Here is a 26,743-nt window from a genome sequence, read left to right as displayed (position 1 = left end):
TCCCAGACTTCACAACCCACAGTCTGCTCAATATTTCAAAGACAATTTATCAAACTGTCTGCATCTTTCCTGTTCCCAACAACATATGATTCTCTACAACTACCTATGTATGATAAGAGTCAGAGAATTATGATACAGAAAAGGCTTGAGTACATATATGTATATTCACACATACACACTCTTACTACATAAATACCACCATTATTATGTCTGGCAAGTCCTGGTTTTGAAGCAGTTGTTCTCTTAGTAGAGGACAGCTTCAGAAGGAAAGGAGTACACAAAATCTCCACCTCGAGGCAAATTTTCAAAATTATGTACCATCATAATAATCTTATAAACCGAGTTTGAGTACTTTTAAACAGATGAGAGTGGATCTTCAGGCTACAGCCCTATTCAGCTTTGGCTTGAGCTAATAAAATAATTTTGGTAATTCTTCTGCTGAATTTATGGCTTTCAAGATGCACATACAGGGAAAAATCTGTCCATGCTTCAAAGTGCAAGGCCCCATTTCCTTTTGCTCACATGCAACTGCTATCCATTGGAAGCTTTCTACCATTTGCTTTCTACTGACTTCCTTGTATTCTTTCCTTTCAAATTATAACCCTCCTCATTAAACTCTGTTTTAATTTTTTTTCAATACATATATTTTATAAAACAGAGGCACTAAAGTGGTGCTAAAAGAAGCAGCAAGAAAGAGATAGAGGAATTACAATTAGCTATTATGAACAGTACTTTAGGGATTCATTAGACTTAAGCCACTCCCTGAAAAGCTTCATCATCTTTTGGGGAAAATGTGTTCATCCTTATCATGTACAGTTAAGGATCTTTTAGAGCTCATGATACACTTAACAGTGCTGATTCTCTATACCTATTCTATACCAAGGATACCGCAGAATATTCTTGATACTCTTGAGGAGCATGACAAGGAAGAAATACAAGAGTCTTGCCATGTAAGATCTGACTAGTCTGCAAAAACACAGGTTAAAAAGTTATATCAGGGTAAGAAATCCTGTTAAGGATGTTAATCAATCAGAGATCCCTGCCTTGAAAAGGGAGCAGATTTTTGGGCTAGTTCCAAAGGGCTGTTTTACACTTTACAGAATTGCTGACAGCTATAATCCATGTTGTGTAGGTAACACTTTCTTCTAATAGCAATACAACTTTACTTGTTGAGATTTATAATGTCAAACAAAAGGTAACAGCTAATATCAACCAGAACAGATAAAAATAAAACAAGGAAAAATTTTAAAGCCACCAACAGATCACCGAACCATTTCCAATATAAAACAGAATTATAGTATCTTTAAAAACATTGTCACATGCTGTGGTCCTCTCATTTAGATGTCCAAGGTTATAATACTGTTGGTTCTACAGTTAACCCCTTCTTCAGATTGATTAGTAACAATGTCAGAAGGGAGATTACAGATTTTTAAAGCTGAAGTAGCATGTGTTAGTCTGGAAAATTTATTAGTTATTTTCTAAAAACCATTAGTTAGTTTCTAAAAACATCACCTAGAACCTGCTGGTTCTCCTTGTGATCTGTGAGCTTCTCTCTTCAAAGGAGGAGATGCAAAAAATTTTTTCTAGCACAGATTTAAGATTACCATGGTCATCTTGCAGAAGCAAAATGCTTATGAGGAAGAAATTTAGCTGTAAAGCCTCCCTCTTCCAGTATTCAGGTTCCACTGATATTCAGGGAAATCACTGATGCCCTGAGCATTAATGCATCTTGTCTCGTTCCTACAGCATGATCGGCCAGCATGCAACTGCTTCATTGGTTGCTATGGAGCAACAAGCTCATTACACAGCACTGTCAGTACCCTCCACAAGGATGCTGGCACATGCTTCCCATCTGGGGATACTGTTCATTGCAGGAACAGCACCAGAATGTCTGCCTCTCAGACTGGAGTATGCCAATACAGCAGGTGCTAACTTCAGCTCTGCCTTCAAGGGTTTACACTCTCAGCTTTGAGAGCCCAGCCAATGCAAGGCAACACACAAAGAGGTCAGAACAGCCTTGCACAGCTATTGGCATGGGTACTCCTTATTTTTGAAAGCCCTAGTCTAGACAAAGATGTTCTTCCTGAAATTTTGGCAAGCACATGGCTTTTCTGACTAGGGCAATAAATGTCACTATTCTATAGTCTGTGAGAGGAAAATTCAGTAAAATGTGAATAAGTCTGAAAACAAACAAAAAAAAATATTTTCAGTCATTAAGGGAGCACAGGATTTGGAGGCATTTACAAAAGACATACAGAAATCTAGTGATCTCCAAGCTGTATATATTCAATCTGTGGAATGGATGTTAGCTGTGAACAATCTGGGTCACTTTAAAGTCTAAACACGCAACCTTAATGCATTTTTCAGCTGTTTGTCTCATTAGCACTTCACAGATCTATTCACAATAAGAGGGGAAAAAAAATCTGTCAAGAAGTAAAAAAGCCACCATGCTTCCATATGCCAGGAAATTTATTAACTAACAATCTATCTGCATTATATAGAAATGGCATCTAGTGATTTTCATGTACCTGTCATATGTCAAACACCATCCAAGAATTCTTAGTGCTGGTGAATTAACAAGCCCATAAGGGAATACAGCTGTAGATATGCATAGGTATCTATACATTCATATCCTCAGGCAACTTTAAAATGCCTTTTTTAACAGCTGTATAAAGGATCATAAACAGGAATGAGACGGAAAGCAAACTGGGGTGTTTCACTCACCAAATGCATAAGTAAACGCAAAAGTGTCAACTTTCTCTCTTAATTGACAATTAAATTCTTAAGAATTTAAGGAGACTAAGAAACAAAATAGTCATCACTAATATATGGAATAATGTCATAGACACTCATCTATCAGTTAAATACATTTTAAAATATATACAAATATATAACTAAGTCCTTACCTGTCTCAATAATTTCTCAACAGCTGACATTACCATGAGCCCTCTCCATACAATCGGGGCAGTCTCTTCTACCAAGAAACCCATAGACATGCTGAAACAACAAAGCAAACACTTTAGTTTCCCAGCACAATACTGAGTACATCTGTAAGGAGGTTTGATTTAAATTAAAACACATGCTTACCATGCAATTCCATAGTTCTTAAGGGGCCTCATTAGGTTTTCTAAAACAGAGCAAACAAAGGGTTTTTTTGAGGGTGAGAGTTGGGTTTGGGGTTTGTGTTTATTTTGAAGAAATAACCTTATCCAATTTTCCTTCTTTTTAAGATCAGTTTTCCTTGTGTGAACAGCATTTGCCTATTTTTCCCCCTCGTCCCTTCAATATACATACACGTTTATCTATTAGTCTACCCAAGAAACTCGCCTTGCTTTTTCTTAGGTTGATACATTTTACTGATACTATTCATCTTTTGCCAGAATAACAATGTATCTGACCATAACATAATGTCACTTTGTGCTGCCAAAACCTACTTCACTATTTGTGTGAAATCCCCATGCTGTGAGGCATAAATCCCCTATTAGGCAGCCTTCTAGCTCTGCAATACTTTGCTAAATACAAGTCACATATATCGAACAAAATCAAAATTCAATGACATGAGGGGATCTTAATTTTTTTTTTTAACTATGATTCTATTCCCAACACACTAATCTTATGAATCAGAGGGTCGTTTCCATTAACACAAAGTGTTTGGGGGAATTCTTCTGGTATCAAGTGTACTTTGGAACTCCACAGGAGAAGTACCAAATAAAGCCAACCCTAAACTACACTCTGTCAACAGCTCCAGATAAAAAATCCTGGACTTCTTCAGACTGGCAAAATCTGCAGGACTTATTTGGCCACTGCAGGGGTAACGTCCTTGTCATGCTACATATTCCTATGCTTTCCAGAGTCAAGAAAAAAATGAGAGGAACTATTGTAATTTTCTGGTCGCAAAAGCACAAGTAAACAGAAAGTAAACAAACAAAAAAGAGCACATTCAAAACAAAACCTCGCAAAAGTCCAACACTCTTTGTAGTCTCTGCCACCTAAATTCATGCCTTATCTCAATATGGCATACATACACAGAAAAGACATAATCATATTTGGTTTATCTGGTTTATTTGAAGAGCATGCACACGCAGGAAACAGTAGAAAATAGCAAGAACACTTTAAGGAATGAAAAAAACATAATACATATTTTGTCAGAAAACTTTAATACGCCCAAAGTAAAACATATACAGAGAGTAAAATAAAAACAATGTGAATATAACACAGTACATTCAAATCTGAACTCCAAATTCAAACAAAATAACACCCAAGAGCATGCAAATGAAACTGCTAAACTCTACAGATCAAAGCTTTCAAGCAATCAACCAAGTCCAAGTTCAAGACATTCAATTTTGCAGAAATACGGCTGAAAATAAGTTGGATGTTTTGGTTTACAAATGAAAAAGAACACAGGAAGCAAAATAAATCACTTCCATACCCATTCCTGAACAAAGTAGTCATGCAACTGCTATTGGAAAAGAGATGGGCTTGGATTGATGCACGCACCAGTGTAATAAAATTCTTCTCACTTGCACAGTTCATTTCAGTGCCTAGTCTGGGCTTATTTTGGTGGCATTATATTGTCTGAGCACATTTCTAGGAATCACAGTCTTATTTCTCCTCCCTGCTATGAAGAGCAGATGACATCTGAACTTCAGCCTAGAGCCTTCTCTGGGCACTGCTTTGGTGTCCTTGGGAACAACATACGTACCACCTCAAGTTACAATACTGTTAGAAGTCTTGAGAAAAATTACTACATATTTACCAATGAGAAGGTTTAAAAAAACAGAACTAGGAAAAAAAAATATCAGCAACAGCATATTCAAAATCTGCTTCATGTTTATCATAAAATACAAATGATATTAAGGAAAATAAAAACACAAACAAACAAAAAAAAACCCAAAATATGCAGACCAATCCTTGACTGCTCAGCACATGAAGGACCAGGAACTGAAGGGCAAGAAGAATGAAGAAGATGCATTTATTCTGAGAGAGTTCACGAAAATAATATGTGACTTCTCGGTACAATCCAAGTGCTCTGCAGTATGTCAGCCAGCTATCCAGAGGCTAACATCTCAACAATCACTACCTGTCTTCTGTATAGATCCCAGGTAGATATACTAATTTCACAGATGAGACACCTTCAGAGATCTCCCTCTCTTTCACCCAAGTGGGTAAAATAGGACAGTTGGAGTGAGTACATAAACACTGACCTACAGAGTAGCTAGAAGGAACCTTTTTGTTGTCAAACCATATGCAATGTTTATTTCTCAATGGTAAATGTTTCATTTTCTGAAAACTCGATCTTATGTTCTTTGGTTAACAACAAGGACTATAAACTGCTCCAAGCAGAAAGATTTAATCAAATTTATACAATGCAAAAGAACAATTCACAACCTGCTTTATATTCTGGCTATAATGTTCTGCATATTCTCAAAGTAATACAAAATACTGCAGGGCACCCCACTGTTTGCCTATTGCTAAAAAGCATTCTTATGACTATCTCAAATATAAAGTGCTTCAGTGGGCTGTGGTAATCACCCTTGTCTCATCAAAAGCAACAGGTATTCCTCCTCCTTTGCCCTTCTTCTTGAAGATTTTTTAAAACATAACATGTAAAGATGATTTTGCTTAATGAGATCTCCATAACATCTCTAATTCCGATTGCTATCAGAGCAGAGTTCACAGTTCCTTCTTTGTTATCAAATGCCTACCACACCGCTCCAAAAATCCAACACATGACAAAACAGGTTTCTTAAAATTGCAACACATGACAATACTATGCCATCTACATTAAGAGATCCATAAAATATTCTTGTTTACAACTTCTCAGTAAGCTTGATAGCCTTATATAAAAGGGTGCTGTGTTTTCTCTGAACACACAAAATCCGATCAATAAGATCAACAGAGCACCAATGAAATGTCAATGTAATTACTTTTCTGGTAGGATACAAGTAGGGCACTAGAAAAGGCAAACACATACAAATTCATGACAACACTACAGCAAACTCCTTATTAGAAGAGTTTTAGGATTGGTCTCAAGGCTGGATTGTTACTTACATAGAGAAGAATGATGCCTTGGAGACTATCCTGAATGGGAATCAAGTTAAATTTCTTCATAGCTGTTTGCATAGTACTATGTTTTGTATTTGTTATAGAAACAATGGTGATAACAGAGATACTTAAGTTATTGCTGAGCAGTGCTTGCACAGCATCAAGACATTTTCTGCTTCTCACCTCACCCCACCAGCGAACGGGTTGCGGGTGCACAAGAAGTTGGGATGGGACACAGCTGAGATGGCTGACCCCAAATGCCCACAAGGATGTTCCAGACCACTTGACAACATGCTCAGCAATAAAACCAGGGTGAAGAAGGAAGGGAGTGGACATTCTGAGTTACAGTGTTTGTCTTCCCAAGTAACCATTGCGTGGGATGGAGATGACTGAACACCTGCATACTCATGGGAATCACAGAATCATAGAATCATTTCAGCTGGAAGAGACCTTTAAGGTCACTGAGTCCAGCCTTTGTCTCAGCCCTATCAGCCACTAGACCATTTCCCTAAGTGTAACATCCAAACATCTCTTAAACACCTCCAGAGATGGTGACTCCACCACCTCCCTGGGCAGCCCGTTCCAATGCCTGACAACCCTTTCAGTGAAGAAATTCCTCCTAATGTCCAGCCTGAACCTTCCTTGGTGCAACTCCTCTGAGCCTTCTTTTCTCCAGGCTACACAGTCCCAGATCCTTCAGCCATTCCTCATAGGAGAAGGGCTCCAAATCCTTTACTAGCTTGGTAGCCTGCCTCTGGATCCTCTCCAGCACTTCAATGCCCTTCTTGTAGAGAGAGGCCCAAAACTGGACACAGTATTTGAGGTGCAGAAGTAAGGAATTAATTCCTAGTTTTGTTTTGCTTGTGTGCATAGCTTTTGCTTTCCTATTAAACTGTCTTTATTTCAACCCAGGAGTTTTTGCAATTTTACCTTCCAGTTCTCTCCCCATCTCGTTGTAGAGGAGCGAGAGAGTGGCTATGTGGGGCTCAGTTGCCTGAAAGGACTGAGACATCCCAATTCTTGGCTTAGTTTTTAGAAGAAATCTGCTGATCAATACATTAGAGCAAGCAAAGGCTTTACATTCAGTCTTATCGGGTAGGTAACATAATTATTCCAGAAGATTGTGATATTACACTACACCTCCTTAGGAGGCATTATGCTGTTTAAGAAAAGCAAATGTAGGTTATAATTATGAGTATAGTACATCCTGCAACACCCTTGCAAATCTATTCTGAGCTCACTGACTGAGCAAGCACTAATGTAGAGACATCGCTCAGTTTTCAAGTGTCCACGATAAGGAGTACCTTGGGTTTTTTACCATTTCAAAGGAAAAAAAAATATCCAAACATGAGATGAGAACACTAGAAGCTCAGGTTTTCCTCCCTGTTAAAGATTTCCTATTGCACTCAGCTATTTTTGGAAGATCAGAGACTTCCTAGAATGATAATTAAATATTTTACTTACTCTTTGTCTTTGTCCTGGTTTAGGCCCACCATGATTAGCCTCAAGTACCAAAGACCTGAGGGGCCAGGGAGTAGGGGTTTCAGTCACTCTATTTCCCATAGCTTCTGCCACTTGTCCCTCCTCAGGGCAGGTGGGCTCTGCACCTGTCCTCCCTGCAAGCCGATGGGGTACCTCACACACACACACACACGGCAGCCCTGCATGGGCTGCTCTGACGTGCATTTATCCCAAAGGCTGCAACTGCTTTCTGCCTCTCGTGTGGGGCTGCTCTGTGGCGTGCAGGCTCTCCAGCATGGCCTGTACCATGGCTGCCTCCCCACACAGTCTCTCGCCCATCCGGGCTCATTCACATGGAGCTGCTGGTAACTCTCAGTCCTGCCATGGCCCTGCATGGGTTGCAGGCGTACAGCCTGCATTCTCACCACAGCTTGCAGAGGGGTCTCTAGTCTGGTGCTTCTCCTTCCTTCCTCCTTCTCTGACTGTAGGGTCTGCGTGGTCACCTCCATCTTGTATCACTCTTACACCTCCTGCCAGCGCTTCAAATTCCCATCCCTAAATAGTGATCGCAGAGGTGCCAGATTGGCCCAGCCAGGCCGGAGGTGGGTCTGAACGCAGGAGCCGGGGGAGAGTCCACAAACTCTTTACCAGGTCTTCACTGCAACCTCTCCCCCTGTTACCAAGCAAAAGTTTCTCCTTGCTAAACCATAACAGTCTTCAAAAAGTCTTAACAGTAGAAGTCACCTGTCTGTCCTAACTGTATTTTGGCCATAAAGCAGGAAAACGGCACTTTTAAGTTTTTCTAAGATGGGACATCAGAAAGTAGAACTATTGTACAATTTTCTAGTCAAAAACATCCTACTGATCTTGCATGTGAATTTCCAAACTTTTCCAAAGACACTACCAAAGTGAAAGTATTTTCCAGCACAGACAACACTGCAGGCTTCAGGCTGTGGTCTCTTTGTGTTCCTTGATTCTTAATGTTTCTACAAGCCCCATTTTGGTAATACTTATGCACTCACAATAAACATTTTTACCTAACAGCATGCTCCTGAGGTGCGGAAGTATTATCTCATGTTACAAATGAGAGAGTCAAGACCTGGACTATTAAACTTGCTCTAGGGTAGTCACGTATCCTGTGGATTTGGTGACCTACACTGTGTTCCCCCAAGATCTGATGCTCTAATAGAGCCATGGGTCCACTTACAGCATCTCCAGTGTTGGAAAGCTTATCATGCACAACTGATACGTGATCCAAACAGTTTAGGTGCGTTGCTGAAGTTAAACTACTTTACTTTGAAACGCCCAAATTTATCTGAAAGAATTAAAATTTTAAAAACCAAACCAAGGCACAAACAGTGTACAACTGCAAAAATCTGCAGAAAGTTAGACTACATATTGTCTATAATACCCGAGCCTCTAAGCTGCAGAAAGTTAGACTACATATTGTCTATAATACACCTCACCTCTAAGCATTAAAGCAATAGCTGTAGAATTGTATTTCTAAATAGTTTATAAGTTTTTCTTCACATTTCATGTTACTTAAATAAAACTCATACTGTAACTCTTCTGCATACATTTATCAAAATTTAAGTTGCTACTTCATAATTTATACAAAAGCTTAAGCTGTGCTACATTTGCACAACTCATCATTAGCTGAGGTTTTCAAGACCAATGATTATTTTTTGTCTCCTCACATCTCAGTGACATCTCACAGCCTGAAACACAGCTGTATGGCACAACAAAACACACATTCACCATGTTAATCAGAGGGACACTGCAGAATAGTCAGTGGATTCTTGTACAACAGATTATCTGAGACGAGCTCAATTAATATGCCAAACACACAGACAAGCTAAAATAGATTTTCAGCATGATCACTTGTAAAATCTCAAACAGTTTTACGTCATCTGGTTTTTAATTGAGTACGATTTCATGCTGCATTATCTGCAGACTACTCTCTCACAATATAAGCTAGGACTTCAACTTACACAGCACCTTCCGTTAATTACAGTAAAAAGTAATTCTCATATGGCTGTTGCTATGTAAAAGTATAAGGAACTTATTTGCTGGTTATCTTGAAAGTCACCTCCCAAGATGAATGTTCTATAATGTGAGGATCCAGATCTCAGTAACAGGGCAGGGCAAAAAGGCAGGAGACGTAAGACAGAAAAGTAAAAAAAAAGCTTGGGCTTTATTTGGGCAAATACAGATGTCTCCTAACACTCTGGATGTCTTAGGGAACTGAGACTTGCACAGGGATAGCAGATCTGACAGAGAGTATAGGGGAGAGCTGTTCCTTCTGAAGGGACAGCTAGATACCAGATATTGTAGGCCATCATGTTTAAGGCAGTACTAGTTCCCTAAGCAAAAGTAAGTGATTTCAACCCACAGTATGGTAAAAGGATAAGAAACACAGCAGAGGGGAGGAGGACAGTAGTAACAGGGCCCCAGGGTGGCCCACAATAAAACAGAGACATGAACCTGTGTCAGAAGGGAAATGATGTTCTCACTAAAAAAAATGTTAGTCAGAGTTCCAAATTTTAAGTCCTTGTTTTAACTGCAATCACTGTTTTAATTGCTTATGCCAGAAGCCCAGAATACTATGTGGCAACTGACAGACTAATTGAGACTTCAAGCTTGATTCCACACTGTTATAAATTTATTTGCAGGATTGCCTCAGAAACATTGCAATTTGTATTTTAAGCTTGAAGTGGTCTGCACAAGGAAGGCTGTGATTTCCCATTACACCCCGCAATAACAGTGTTATCTAACCACAAAGACATCACAAACACTTAAACCAAAGCAACCCACAATGAGACTCAAAGAGCATTATTCAGTGCTCACAGTTCAACTTTAAGAAATAAATGTACAAAAATATGCAGCTTCTCCCAAAAGTTTTCCTTCTCATATTTAGTCAGTTCACCAATCCCATTACCTATGTTTTCCACTTTTTTCCCCCCTAATAGTCTGCAGAGGAAAGAAAGTTCTGTAAAAGCTGTGTCATTAAGGGAGCTGTTTTGCACATTGGACTTCGTAAGTCCTACCTAAAAGCAAAAGATCTAATTGCATGCTGGAAGACTATACCACAAAAGCAAGTCTGGCACAAGTAAACAGCACAGTGATTTAGTCTTATCTGTGTTACATTTTAAAGCATTGTTGACTTGTAGGGTTTAGAATAGTAAGACAGCACTGGTTTAAAGTATCTTGCCATTACCTTCCATCACAAATGTCTTCCTCACTATTACTAAAATAACCCACATTTTGAAAAGCCGTCAGATCCCCATAGAGCCAAAAAAGTTTATATATAGTAGATCAAAAGCTTGATTAGACTAATTTGGGTGGGTTCTAGCTCATTATACCCATGAGGAACAAAACAGATTAATACAACATTCACTTCAAGGCTACTGACCTGACACACAAAACCTCTGGGAAGGCTTGTGTTATGTGAAGCACTGACATGCTTCTGTGAGAAGGGAACTGCCCAGGTTGGTCACCTAACAGTGTGACAAACAGCAAAGCAGAATAGGGAGAAGCAGAAACCTGAGGGGCAGGCATTTCCTATGCATTACCTTCAATTCGAGATCTAACTTCAAAAATCATACCAGCTAACTAGAGACTTCATTGCTTTCAAAGTAAAACTATGGAATTCAATACATTTGAGTCAATTCAGTATTTTTAGGTTCGAAATTCTAATTAAGATTAAAAAAAAAGGGTGAAAAGACATAGGAAAAAAAAACTGTTTGGGAGGAAAGGGGAAAACACCTAGACACGGATGACAGTTGAAAACTACAACAAAATTCTTATTTCTCCACTTCAAAAAATGTGTTACTGTATATATTAAATATTCCCTTTTGCATGTCACATGAATCCCGTCATACATCCTTCTGTGGTTTTATCCTAATTTCACCACTTGTGAAGTTCTATGTACTTTACTCTAGTTGGTGGTTGTAATCTTGTAAAAGAAAGATGCCACCTTTTAAACTCTTCTTGTTGCTTTTAGACTCTAGTTACTGTGGGGAAAGGGTTAAAACACTTTTTATTCCTATGTTTGATGTATTCCGCTTTATTTCTCACTCCACTATACTGTAGGGAAGGGGAAGTAAAGAGGGGAAAATACAGCAAGAAACCCACAGAGAAAAAAATATGAAAGTGAAATTGCAAGCTAAAAATATTGAGAAAACTCAGAATTAGTTGCAGTTCCTTGATTCTCTTTCAACCAGAGTAGAAGGATGGAAACATTTACTCCTTTGAAATAAGCAAAAAGGAAAATGTGTTCAGGGTATAAACAAAAAAATTAATAGTTTGTTTATGTACATACAATCAAATGTGTATTTATCATGTTACTGTAATAAAATCATTTTGCAATTCCAATTTGTATAAAAGTCAAATCTGACAAACTAAATAAACTTTACAACGTAATGAATATTTGCTAGCCATAATCTATATGAAAACATTTATAATTATTGCACTACAGCAACATAAAGAGTAATAAACTTCTGCTTTCAAGTACTTGAAATGTATTTTTTCAGATTACAATGTTTCAGTAATTTACATTGCAATAGCATTTAGTAAAATTTGATTTGCCACCTATCCAAAAAAGACTGCTCTCAATAAGACACTTTAATTACTGCTCTACATTTCTCATCTTGTACTTTTTTGCCTTACCTTTTTTGTAAGTATGAACTTACGTATACTGAAGAATAAAATTTTAATAAATTTACCAACTAGTGGTATTTTTTAAACAGCAGCTAACAACTGCATATCTATAAATAATTCCTTGCAGAGTTGGGCATCCTTCACCTCCTTTCCCTTCCAAGTAAAAGTCATAAATTTTTTCCACAAGTGGACCCCACAATAGCTGAATTAATCTAGTTTGAGGTTAATTGTTACAGGCTTAAGGGCAACACTTGAAATCCAGAATAAAGTATTTAACATTGAATATTCTCATTTTCAACCAACTTATCACACATGAAAGAGCCTCAAAAATATAAACCACAACTAAATGCAACATTGTGAACTATTATTTTGTCATGTGTAAAGTGCAGGAGACTACTTTAGCCACCCAGATAAACTGTCAGAAGACATCACCAAAAGCAAAGTACATCATGTCAGTTCAGACTTCTTTCAGAATCAGTAAAGCATATCATTAGACTGTACACAATCTAAAAATCATTTCTTCACAAACCAAGAGCTAATGGCAGCAGCAGATATGACGTACTTGAAAGAATCAAATTTCATTTTTGTTTCAATTAATCGCAATGCAGTTCTACTGGTAAAGCATGAGAAAGACTTTGTTTGAGGTTACAATCTTTAAATCCTTATGTAAGATCAAGAAACTTCTTCACAGTTACTTCAGTAACTATGTACTATTTTCTCTATTTAACCAGTCCATTCCAAATTTTCTATTTATAGCCCTCATATGGATGCACTGCAACTCCTTGATACAGCTAATTCCAGCAGATATCTTTAAATAGCCACAACAGAGTTTATTCTAAATTATCACTTTCTGCTATGAGATCCTGCTATTGCAGCCTAAAAAGTAGCAGACATAAATGTGTCCCAGTGAAAAAACACAACTCTCCATTTCTGACTTTAGAAATTTTATCAGTAATGTCATTTCTCTAGCTCCTATATTATTATTAGACTCACTGGGGTTGGCCACAATTACTGGTAGCTTTCTCTCAGAACTTACTTTTCATTCCAAATTTTGAAAACAGATGCCCAGTACTTATCCTTTAAATATAATATTTTATTAAGAAGTAAAAAACACACTGAGAATACCATAAAAAGGCAGCAAAGCTTTGAAATACTAAGAGAGCACTCACCTGTCATAAAGGAAAAAAAGCCCTCCAAAACATTCAGAAAAAGTTAAATTAAATTAAGAAATGCTATATTTATCTGGCAAAATAGCAATATCATTTTGGAAATATAATTGCTTTACTCTCCGCCAACTACTTTAAACAGTAGATGTAAAAAAAAAAAGAAAAAAAGAAAAAGAAATTACACAGTTCAATAAGCAAGAAAACAGCTTTTAAGTGAACTAGTTAGGGAAAGAACAGAAGTAATGCTTTTTTTACTTGTGCTATAAGCATTGCCCTGTGCATGTATTGTAGTCGATGATAATGCTTATCCCACAGTTAGATAATCCTCCATTAGCTAATTAAATTCAGTGGTGAACTTATTAACCAATATTTCCCTGACCATTTCAAGTGTTTGGAATGACACCCTATTAAATGTTAGCAGACTTTCCAATGTACTACAGTTTGCAAAATTAAATTAATGGAGTATCGTCCATTTATACAGACTCGCTCCTCACTTAAGAACTCCTAATTTGTTTTGAAACCTTAAATTATAGCATAACTACATTAATTTCTATTCAGAAGTAATAACTGCTGCACAGATTTATTCCAGACATCCCTAATCCCTTTCAACTGCTATATGAGAGAAAAGAAATAGAAATCAAAGAATGTAAGAGTGCTGACAAACGTCCAGGATTACTCCACAGATTGATTTTTATACCCAGGTCTCACACTGAAGACAGTAATAGACTTTAAATATAATTTTTTATTGCTATTCTATTTAAAAAATTGTTTTAATTGACTTATTGTTTTGTATACATTGCTAAAACATATCTTTAACTGCCTGAGCTTGCACAATTACTATAGAAAACAATATCTCTTCAGAGTTTGTTTTATTCTTGAAAATGAAATAAGAAAAAAGTCAGTAACACTAAACTTCATTATAACAAAATACAAAGATCACACTTATTTTCATGTATATATACACCTATACATGTATACATGTATATATACACCTATATAGACACACTTGTGATGGATCACTTCTTTGCAAGCTTATCCTATCTGTCACTTATTAAAGGAATCCTTAAAGTTCATAATAAAAGCATCCTATTTTCACAATGAAAGAATTTTAATGTCAGCTACTTTGCCAACACTTTGCTACTCTACTGCTTCACCAGCTCAAGAGTTACAAGTGCACAGAGAGGTGAACAGATTTCCTGAACCACAAATTCTATCCTGTTACCATTCATACTGAGTTTCTCAGTAGATTTGTGTAATGTGTCAAGCTTTTGAAATACACAAATTAATTTTCTATCAGTTAAAAAAATAAGGTACGTTCTTAAATCCTGATAATATTTGCTTGTATATTCCAAACAGAAGTAGAAAGAATACATCTTAGCGATCAAAATATTAGAGCTTACAAGTCAACAGCAGCAGTTTCAATTCAGGGAAATTCTCTAATTTCTTTCTAGTACACTTAATTTTGTATTTTTAATAACATTCAAAACACATTAAGACAAGAGCTTACAGTGAAATCTTAACTGTACACCCAAAATATCTACAGTCACTTAAATTCATATACAAACAAAATTCAGTTGTCCTAACATCTGACTGAGTATACATCTTGCATTCATAACAACTTAATCTGTATGACCATATGAAATAAACTGAGTAACTTGCTTATTTGTGGCTTACAACATGGATTTAAATTCAGTATGGATTAATGAAATACAGAACAAAATTTATAACAAGTTCAAAGTTAACTAAACCATTTTTCAGACAGTAAGGAAAAAAAAATGGAGAATCAAATTTACACCTGGTCTTCTTTGGAAAGGAAAAACTCAATGTCACATAAAAAGGCAAAGGGAGAGATACGAAGTATGCTACAACATAGTCCCTTTTGTGTTCTTATCATGTAATGGACTTCAAATGCAAAATTCACAGAAAAAAAAAAACAAACTGTTACAGGAAAATATAGCCTGTACAACATAAACCTTCAATGGACTCCAAAGTACAAGAGAACACAGCAATATTTCAATTTGTATCAGGAAGTCTAACACTGCTGAGGACATAACAGTGTCATATTTCTTACACAACAGACTTGGCCTTTGACTTCAAAAACTGAAACAGAAACCCAACAAATAAAGCCAAGTACTCTCCCCTGTTTCAGAAATTAATCTAAATGACGTCTGCATTTATAAGCCAGGAATTTAAATGTAGAATATATTCATTCTGACAGTTACCTGCACATGTAGTGCATCATATATGGAAATACCCAGTGTACAGGGTATAAGCATACGGGGAGAGAATTTTAATTATATAAAAATCATAAGTTCGCAACTTAATAAGTTTTCAGACGCTAAAGTTGCAAACTCAATAACCATCCTTTAAAGATATTGACACTATTTCATCCTGTATGCTTTATACCAAGTAGGAATAAACAGAACAACCACCATCACAATATCCATACATGTGCACAAATTAAGATAAGTTAACCAGTGGACGTTCTACAGAAACAGTAAAGGAAAAGTCAAGAGAGTTGGGGTTATTCAACTTGGAGAAGGCTCAAGGAAGATCTTATTGCAGCCTTTCAGTACTTATTGCAGCCTTTCTTATAAGCCTGTTAAAAGAGGCTTATAAGAAAGATGAGGACAGACTTTTGAGCAGGGTCTGTTGTAATAGGACAAGGGGTGACAGTTTTAAGCTGAAAGAGAGTAGATTTAAACTAGTCATAAGGAAGGAATTCTTTACAATGGTGAAACACTGGAGCAGGTTGCCCTGAGAGGTGGTAGATGCCCCATCGCTGGAAACATTTAAGATCAGGTTGGAAGGGAATCAGAGCCACCTGATCTAGTTGAAGATGTCCCTGCTCATTGCAGGGGGAAGTTTGGACTAGATGACCTATAAAGGTTCCTTCCAACTCAAACTATGATAAACAAACATCATGGCATGAAAGGAAGTGGAAGGAATATTTAACTTTCCCTTTTACCTAGCAATTACTGTGCATTAGCATTCTTGAGTATTTGCAATTGATTATTTCACTGAAGCCCTTCTATGTCCAATTTGACCCAGTACACGTCCTTAACTGTACTTTCCTCAGTAGGATCCTAGTACTTGTTAATGTGTAGGCCAGGTGTTATAGCGTGGCATTGTTTTTGTCTGTGGTTACATGTTTTTAATTTTTATAATTACATGCACTTTGACATAGAACAGGCAGAACAAAGCATTAAACAAATCCTATTGCCTCAGTGTCCCTCCCATCCACAAAAAAAACACTCCCTTACACTCAAGCATCACATTATCGGGATAAAGTCATTCTTCAATTTCAAGCTTGGCTGGCCTGGGTCAAAGTTGTTTCTGAAAGGTACAAAGACTTGATGCAAGCTTTCTACTTTAGGTCTTCCTTATTTCTCTCAAGATTCTCCTACCTGAATTTACTTTTCCCCAGACCAAAATCCTTCCCAGCAGAAGGAAAATTAGTTTTGACTATTGCCTTTACCTTCTGGTAGTAAAGGTGCCACCATTGCATTCCTAAACACACAGCTTCAAATAAAAATTACTCAAGTGGAATGGTGTGTTTTGCTGAAGAGAGATCAAACACAATCATTTAAATAGCATTTTATATAAGCTACTGTAATGATCCTTTTCTCATTTCCGAAATTAGTTTGGGTTTTTTTCCAAGACTAGTGGTTTTTGTTTTTTAATTTGGATGTCTTCTATAGTGGGATTTTGTATAGCAAGTTTAAAACCACTGATAATAACCTTCCTTTCCTAGCTACCCTCTCTAGAGTTGCTAGCAATAAACCATGAAATTCATAAAGCCTGTGGACCAACATTAGAAAAAGACCCTGAATATTCTCCTAGTTTTACAAGCTGGCTTTGAAAGCAACCACTTTACTAAAGATAAATACACTATGTCTTCATCTTCTGTTTGCATCCCATCTGTGCCACACTAAGGAAACATCAATGAGTGGTCCATGCTCATCCCTGCATAAAGAAGACAGCAAGAAAAATCATCTCCACTTACTTGGTGTTAATTCTGGGTTTCCTTTTAAGTTCATCATCTTTGGAATTGAAGGTCCATATATGTCCACATCAAGCAAACCAACTTCTTTTGTCTGTGTAAGAACAAAAAAACACAACAAAACACAACAATTTTTCCAAAAATTCTCTCTTCCTTTATGAATTATTAGTTGATTTTAGACATAAGTTATCACTGTTTCTTTCCTCTTTAAATTGCAATTGAAGCATGAAATAAAACATTTTTACCAGTTGAGCCAGATGTCTCCACAAAATTCTCAATAGATGGAATCCTTACTTGCACATTTTCTTACTTACTTAGACCACAGACTTTATATCAATGTTACAAGCAATGTTCTCTCTACTCCATATACACCTACGCAGAAATACTATTTAAACTTTTTCTAAAAGTTACCAAATTTTATTGAAAATGTACTAAACAATTTTTGTAAATGTATTTGATTTTATGCAATTTAAATTATACTAGTGACTATAAGGAATGTGAAAAATGTAAGAAACATCTTTTTATCCTCCATTGAAATGACTACAATAAACTTTCGCAGCCATCTTGAAAGGCTGCAAAGTCTCTGAAGCTAGTTAAGCAGGCATGACATTGTAATCAAATGCATTTACACAAAAGAATGCCAAAAAATGGGTTTACATATGGGACATTAGGCAATAAACTTTAAATAAAAATTATTACAACTATGTAGTCTAGACTTACAAGATTCATTTCTATATGCTTTTTTATAGATATACATACCTATTTTGTGGAAATTAAACTATTTTTCCTACAGATGGCAAGGCACACTACCAATTACCAAGTTCTGCAAATTAAATAGTAAAGAGAAAGTGCTTTAAAAAGCTGAACGTCAATTTTCTGCGCTATAAAAAGCTAACAGTATTCAACATTCTGCAAAACTTCAAGCACGTATGTTTGAAGGCTTGTTTGAAAGTTTAAGACAGCAATGCCAAATCAGACTTTCACTGTTAGTGTTTCAAAATTGACGCTTCATTTTTTGGACAACACTTTCATAATTTGGCATCATATATTGAGCCACTTTGTTATCACAGTTTTGATGAGAAAGATGGACAGAAAAAGCTCTGTAGTAACTACCAAGTTTCTGGCTAGAAGATTGTAACGAGGCTTTTAATGCAACCATCCCTTGAACAGGATTTTTAAACATGAAGTATACTCTGTGGCAACATAACCAGTTTGTTTTTTTTTTTAAAAACAGAAATGCACTTCAATTAAAAATCCAGGTATTCAGGCCACTACTACTAAATGAATCTCAAATTCCATCAAGATAAAGAAACCACTTACAGAAGCCAAGACAAGCAAGCCTGACCATTTTTTTTACTGCTTTGAGTTTGGGAGTTTGTTTTTCTTGAGGGTTGCTTTATTTTTCTCCTTCCCTTTTTTTAAGCTGATGATATTGAACCTTGAAATATCCTTAGCAGATGAACATTTTAAAGTGTTAAATCTACCTAATACAAGCCAAATGCAAATTAAATTTTACAACTGAGATGTAAAAAGCTCATTACTGTACACAATCTACCATATACTACAAAATTCGACCAAATTTTAGTTTTTCACTATACTTTTTTTATTAAAGAGAGCGAAGCATATGTAATTATATTAATTATTTAATTTAGCGGGTTTTTTTTAACATTTCCTACTTTCTAACATCTTGCGAAAGCCATTACAAAAAAACCTCAAGAGTTCCTCTGCAAACTATTCTACTTCTTGTCTACTGTATGAAAGCTGCAATTTCAAAAATATTCAAAAGACTCATTTTTATGTTAGATTTCAAAGACATCAACAACAGTATTAGAGCTTCTTTGTTCTTGTACAAAATGCATATTTTAGCAGATTAGATTTATGACTCAGTCCCTTTATCTGTGTCAGCAGCTAATCAAACCCATCAAAACATCATCTAAGGGTTGTGCCACCCAATTCCTTCTCAAATGAAAATAAGTATTCGTAGAAAATCCTACATAGTGTTTTAAACCTGACTGACATAATTTCTCTCCACATTTTGAGGGCTTTCCCCTCAACAAGGATTGTAAGTATCCAATGACTGACTAACTACAGTCATCTGCAGTTCACTGCAGTTTTGTTCACAGCCTGAAGGGACTGAGGATTTAGGATGATCGAAATTAATTCAACTGACTTCATGACCTCCTGGGCATAGTCAGATCTTCACCACCACTGGCCACATCTTCCTAGGAGTCAGTAGGAATGTAATTTTTTATTTGTTTCCAGAACTGAAGAATAAATAAATAGAAAAATATCCCTCAGGGATATCAAGGACTTGGCAAATTCAACTACTACTTAAATTACAAAGCTAATCTTTGTTACAAGCTAATAAAATAAACCTAACCATTTCTCAAAAAAAATTATACACTTCCTCAAAAGTAAAAAATATGTCAGTTTCCAAGATGCATTGCTTTTTTTTGTGGATATGGTTCAATAAAATGTTTGTCTTAAAACAGAAAAATAATTAACAGATTCTCCAGTTTCTACAATTGATGTTAATGAAAGATCAAGTGTTCCTGTAAGCTTTCTACAGGATTATAGGAGAAAGGTCTTTTGGAAAATCTTTGTGTCACTGCCATTTATCACTAAAGACAGCTAAAGGCAAGGTATTTTCTTCACCAAGCAGTTTAACATGTTAGGTAAAAGAGTTCATACTGTCTAAAAGTAGCAGTTTATACATAAAGCATTGGACCAGTAAGCTAAGATTTTGAGTTTTGTTTCTCCCAACTATCCCTGAATTTGTAGTATGTAAGCATCCCTAGAATACTAATCACTCTTTATTCAAGATTCATTTATCTTGGAAAAGTACTATGGTAGCTACCAAAGGATCATTTGAGATAAGCACAGCACAGATCAGACCATCACTTCTAGAATTTACAATGTTTTAAACTCCCGAGACATTAAATAATCTGCACACACCTGGATGCTACCACATGAAACTGTTAATCAGAATTACCAATACCAGATACTTCTCATGCTGAGTCAAGTTTAATCCAGATGCATGTTACAGTAATTTTTAAAAATGAATAAATTGTGTTTTCAGCCATGTAACACTCATTTAAGTCAGCACATCTTTCCAAGTACTGCTGTGTTAAAACAAATCCTAACATGCATCAGACAAAGTAAAAAAATGTATCTAGGCAGAGGAATAGATTAGAGGACCATGAAGGCAACTTAAAAAGAAAGAAAGAAAAAAAAGCCTTAGGATATCTCTAATATCTTCTGACATAATTTTCATATGCATATACATCTCACATCATGCTGGATAATTTTTAAAGTAAACTTACAGTAACACAGATAGAAACACAGCGCTCAAAGTACATCCAAGTATGTCAATGTCCCTTTGCTTCTAAGTGTTTTTCAGAGCACAGCACACCCCGCTGTTACAGCCCAATTACACCTCTCTAAAGATTTCTGACAAATATGCAGCATAACGTACAGCTATATAATCACTGCACCTCTTACTGCAGTACAAATACAGTCAAGTTTTCATTGCAAATTAGGAACTTCTCTCACTTATGGTAAGAAATGAAAATAACTTTTCATAGTCACCAGGCACAGATTCTTTATTTACTAAAAGACAAAATGCTATATCAATACATAAAGAATATATTCTTGCATCTATTCCTGAAAGATGAGAATCCTCCAGCTTTATTCAGTGTAGTGTACAAACTACAGGTATAGATAACCTCACTAAAAAGATTCTTTCCTTTAACTTCTCTGGCAAGATTCTTGGCATAAAATTCACTTTAGCCTTTGAACTTAGCCACTGCCTTGTGAGTGGCAGAGATTTGCAAGATAGCTGTATTCTGAAGTAATGATTTGCAAGGTCTGAACTTCATTGTAATAAATCCTTTAGGGAAAAAAAGTAAAGTTTTTGAAGGCCACATTAGACACAGTCCCTCTATACTGGTAGAGAGAGGTCTTATAAAAAAAAGCAGAAAGGTTTGCCTCTTTTGCATTCCCTTAAACAGATTCAAAATTATTCAATTGCTATCACGGTTGCACTCTTAGGGAGGAGATTTTTGGTATACATGGTCCTTATAAAGATGACATAAGTTCATGCTAATTACAAAATTATCTGTATCTTTCCTCTCATTGACTATTTTAGCAGACACTTAAGAGTTCTTTAGTCTCTCCAATGCACTTTCCTTATGTGTAGGTTCCCTTTTCTTTCAGGTAATATTAACTATGAAATCAGTTATACATTCCAGTGACAAATTTTTCAACCGCACACAACGAGTTCCATTCATTTATATCACAGAGAACCCCTCCCTACATAATTCTGTGTTCAGTGAAGAATCTGGTGATATTCATTGATTCCAAGTTGCCAAATGCTTCAGTGAGAAACAAGACTGATAAAAGACTTTGTGCCAACAGACAGAAGGAAAAGGGGGGAAAAAAGAGAAAAAAAATCAAAATAAAAAAGCTGTTATAAATAGTTGTGTATGTTACTGCTAAACATCCAGAGACTCTTTGATAGCATTAACTTCATTTTCAGTCATCTTTTCTGAGACTTTCCTCCATACTTGGTAGGGTACATGTATCCCCACCGGACAGTACTGGATGGCATTTTACTTTGAAGTAAACTCAGCATATCACCAGAATTCCCTGGTGTTCAGCCTGGGAAGGATGGATGCAGAGGTAGTGGACTGTTGTAGTTTTATATGGTGAAGGATTCCCTACATTAGAAGCACTGCCAACATTCAGTAGCTGCAGCCCATTCCAAAGACAAAAATTCCAGAAATTCTCAGTTTACGCTTTTAATGTCATTATGGACTTAGAGCTAATCCCAAACTGCAAGCAGCAACACAAAGGACAAAAAGGAACTTAAAATCAGGATAGGCTCTGGATTCCTGGTTTGATATACTGACACACTGAATAGCCATCTTTTCATCCCTAATTCTTTTTCAGCTGCACACTAAGTGCCTAGCTATAAATTGGTTTAAAGCCAAAAAGGGCTAGAGCCCTTCCAGAATTAAATTTAGCCAGGGATGTTAAGGACAGTAATAAGGCATTTTTCAAGTACATCAGCAGCAGAAGGATGATGAGGGGGAATGTGGGTCCACTACTAAACACAGAGGGTGCCCTGCTGACCCAGGATGCAGAGAAGGCCGAAGTACTGAATGCTTTCTTGCTTCAGTCTTTATGGCCAAGGCCAGCCCTCAGGAAGCCCAGCTCAGCAAGGATAACAGGATGGCCACGACAGCAGAGGACTTGCCCTGGGTGGAAGAGGAAAGGTTAAAGACTTGTTGGCCAAGTTTAAGGCTCCTAAGTCAATGGGTCCTGATGGGATGCATCCTAGAGTGCTGAGAGAGCTGGCTGAAGTGATTGCTAAGCTGCTCTCCATCATTTTTTGAACAATCATGGAGGGCAGGCGAGGTGCCTGAGAACTGGAGAAAGGCCAATGTCACTCCAGTCTTCAAAAAGGGCAAGAAGGATAACCCAGGAAACTACAGGCCAGTCAGCCTCACCTCCATCCATGGAAAGGTGATGGAACAACTCATCCTGAATGTTGTCACTAAACACATGAAGGAAAAAATGGTTATCAAGGGGAGTCAACAAGGATTCACCAAGGGGAAATCCTGTTTGACCAACCTGATAGCCTTCTATAAGGGCATAACTGGCTGGCTAGATGAGGGGAGAGCAGATGTCATCTACCTTGACTTCAGCAAGGCTTTTGACACTGTCTCCCATAACACCCTCATCACTGCTCAGGCAGTGTGGCTTGGATGAGTGGACAATGAGGTTGATTGAGAGCTGGCTGAATGACAGAGTCCAGAAGGTGGTGATCAATGGCACAGAATCGAGTTGGAGGCTTGTGGCCAGTGGAGTTCCACAGGGATCGGTTCTGGGGCCAGTCTTGTTCAACATCTTCGTCAACAACCTGAATGAGGGGACAGAGTGTACCCTCAGCAAGTTGGCTGATGACACCAAGCTCGGAGGACTGGCTGATTCCCCAGAGGCTATGTTGCCATTCAGCGGCATCTGGAACGGCTTGAGAGCTGGGCAGAGAGGAACCTCATGAGGTTCAACAAGGACAAGTGCAGAGTCCTGCATCTTGGGAGGAACAACCCCATGCACCAGTACAGGCTGGGGATTGACCTGCTGGAGAGCAGCTTTGCAGAGAGAGACCTGGGAGTCCTGATTGATAATAAACTAAACATGAGCCAGGAATGTGCCCTTGTGGCCAAGAAGGCCAATGGCATCCTGGGATGCATCAAGAAGAGTGTGGCCAGCAGGTTGAGGGAGGTTCTGCTCCCCTTCTCCTCTGCCCTGGTGAGGCCTCATCTGGAGTCCTCGGTCCAGTTGTGGGATCCTCAGCTCAAGAGGGACAGGGAACTGCTGGAGACAGTCCAGAGCAGGCCCACCAAGATGATCAGGGAACTGGAACATCTTTCATATGACAAAAGGCTGTGGGAACTGGGGCTGTTTAGTCTAGAAAAGAGAAGACTGAGAGGGGATCTTATTAATATTTACAAATATCCAAATGGCGGGTGTCAGGAGGTTGGGGCATCCCTTTTTTCTGTAGTAGCTAGCAACAGGACAAGGGGTAATGGGATGAAGCTGGAACACAAAAAGTTCCATTTAAATATAAGAAGAAATTATATTACTGTGAGGGTGACAGAGCAGTGGAACAGGCTGCCCAGAGGGGTTGTGGAGTCTCCTTCCTTGGAGGTCTTCAAGACCTGCCTGGACATGTTCCTGTGTGACTTGATCTAGGTTGACCTGCTTCTGAAGGGTGGTTGGACTACATGATCTCTAAAGGTCCCTTCCACCACTACCATTCTATGGCCCTATGAAAAAAAGCACCACTGCAGTTTCCTCACTCTCCATCCTAGAAATGTAGACTTCTTTTAAACACTCACTCTACTACTGGTTTAAGAGCCCTTTTTCTTCATATGAAAATCTTTTAATATTCTCTCAGCTAAGGAACTTGTCTGGTACTTTTTTCCACATAAGTTTGCAGTAACTCCTAGAATGATTTCTATATAATCAGGTATCAGTAATTCAAACTTGTTTGGCCTTCTTGCACATTATGTATCCTATTAAAACAAAAAAATAAATTCAGTACCATTTTAAAAACTACCAAAATCCAAAACAGAATCTCAAATATTACTCTATCTCTTCAAATGCCTCACTGCTTTCACAGCATGCCACATTACTAAAAATACACTCCACCTTTCACATCACTCTCTCTGACATCTGCACTAGGCTTTCAATGACTTGAAGACTCAGGATGCATGTTATTAGCCTTACATATATAACTCTATGCAATATATATTAAACCTATATAATTTTATGCAATACTTTTTTTTAAGCAAAAATTTTCCTCAAATTAAGTATCTAGTCATTGAGTTAAATAAAACATGGCCTGTGTTTAAAAATGTTTCATTTCACTCATTTTGTACTTGAAAAACAGTAAGATTTTAAAGCTTTATTCTCTCTTTTTCTCAGGTAATCTAGAAGCTGAGCTGTCATTGCAAGATAACACCAATCAATTCTAACTGACATCTCCAGCTTTATTGACAAGGATGAACAGGTTATCTATAGCAATTAAAATCTTCTCATTCTCTAAGCAACAAAGGTAAAGATGCCTGGAAATCCAGCCTAATAATTAGGAAAGCTGCACAGGAGGAGGACAAAACAGGTCAAAACTTGCCTTCACACTATACTTATACAGTAAAGAAGTCAGTTTTTGTCTAAATTCTTCTATATCTGTTTGCTTCCCCCAACTGAAATTTTTCCTTACCAGAAAGAAACGTATGCACATTGTTAAGTCATCTATTAATGCAGCAGCCAAATGCTATCCTGTAGAAAAATTACAGGAGCCAAATATCTGGGGGAAAAAAAATTGGAATGTAAAGAAAATAGGCTCCATGGATTCTAAGTAGTTTTAAATTAATGTGTGTTTGATTAAATATAGTTTTTTTAATAAGTAAACCTAATTTTGTTATCACAATAGTGAATTCACATGAAGATTCTACTTGCAACTACATCATTTCTATGCTATAACTGACTATGTATTTGTGAGAAACCTCTTACTTGTGTATGCATACAAAACAAATCAAACCCGCTTTGTGATATTTTGACTGTGATCACGTCTGAATAAGTGTTTCCCGTGTAGCTAATCATCAACTTACCGAAGTCTATTAACACGGCAAGGCAAAGCGTTTGGCCTGTGGGCGCCTGAGGCGGCGGGAAGCGCCTGCCCGCGCCCCGCGCGCCCTCTGCCGGCTGGCCGTCTCTCGCCCTCCACAACACCCACGGGCTCACGTTTAAAATCCCGCCTTCCTCAGAAACCAGCGGCTGTCCTTGGCAAAACAAAGGCCGCTCCCGAAGATAAAATCACCCTTGATTTTATTTCAAATTTTGGCTCTGGTCTGCTTAACTCAATAATCTCCTGGCATAGAGTAGGCTAGAATAGTTAAAACTGATGCCTTTAACCATGCAACCCCACTACTGCAGGAGAAGCCACTTGGTTGTGTTTACACCCCAATTTGTTCCATATAGTTTTACTTCTTGCTCCTCTGTCCTTCGAAACACAAAAACCATTTCATCCTATAGTAAAAAATGTAAATCTTCCTGGAAAGAGAAGGAGAGTCAAAGGAAATCTGACTGGGGAGCTTGCCTCATAGTGACAGCACAAGTATGCAGCCTCCCAACTGGATTTGTGCCATCCTTAGTCATGCACAGCTGGTGTTTGCTCACTAAAATACTCTGTTCATAAACAAGCAATCTCTATACCATTATTGCTGCCATCTATTAATTCAACTTGTTTCTACTATAATAAATTGTCTCTGGCCAGGCAGCTTTCATAAGTAGTCGTTCTAGTTGAATATTAATTGTCCTGGCACAAAACCCAAAAATTCTTACCAAGTGCTCCTAGAGGAGGCACAACTGACTGCTGATACATCAGAAGAATTAAAAGAATCAGCTGTCAAACTAAGCAATCAATTAAAAATAGGACACAAGGGTAAAACTTTTAAGTTCTTTCTTAACACAAAAAGAACACTGTATATATTTATAGGTCTTGGTACAAGCACAAGAACTTATACAATTCTTAAATAATCCATCTACAACAGTTAATGTGGGGTACCAAACATCTAATATTCCAGAAAGGACTAAGAGGCTGCTTGTTTCCCTGGCTTTGCATCAAAAAAAACCCCAAAACAAAACTCTCAAAAAAACGCTATTTTGTCTTGGATGTGGTATCTAGGCATCTAAATGAAATCCTGTGTTTAACTATTTGCTCTGTAACCATGAGGTAAAAATATGTGAACAGACTGAGCACCAGCATGAAAGACTTGAACTCCTGAATTCTAATCCCAGCTCTGACAACAACACTGTTCACAAATGACAATGTCCCAGG

The 26,743-nt window shown here is 37.4% G+C and overlaps 1 protein-coding gene across 3 annotated transcripts in view; it reads right to left on the bottom strand.

The window, feature by feature from the left end:
• Positions 1–26,743, bottom strand: part of NUBPL (NUBP iron-sulfur cluster assembly factor, mitochondrial) — an 86,578-nt gene that overhangs the window by 50,995 nt on the left and 8,840 nt on the right. The window contains exons 3-6 of one of the 3 annotated variants that reach the window (XM_061998727.1): positions 18,094–18,157; positions 17,338–17,428; positions 3,088–3,127; positions 2,907–2,997 (exon numbers count right to left, since the gene is read on the bottom strand). In XM_061998727.1, coding sequence (XP_061854711.1) covers positions 2,907–2,997; positions 3,088–3,127; positions 17,338–17,374 — 168 coding nt within the window. In that variant the 5' untranslated portion in view covers positions 17,375–17,428; positions 18,094–18,157. The remainder of the gene's footprint in view (positions 1–2,906; positions 2,998–3,087; positions 3,128–17,337; positions 17,429–18,093; positions 18,158–26,743) is intronic. The other 2 variants (XM_061998726.1, XM_061998728.1) reach the window with 2 other exon arrangements.

This window comes from Colius striatus, chromosome 6, assembly GCF_028858725.1.
Source record: "Colius striatus isolate bColStr4 chromosome 6, bColStr4.1.hap1, whole genome shotgun sequence".
Lineage (NCBI taxonomy): Eukaryota > Metazoa > Chordata > Aves > Coliiformes > Coliidae > Colius > Colius striatus.
Note: the sequence above shows the minus strand (reverse complement) of the source record. Positions and strands in the feature narration are given on the sequence as shown.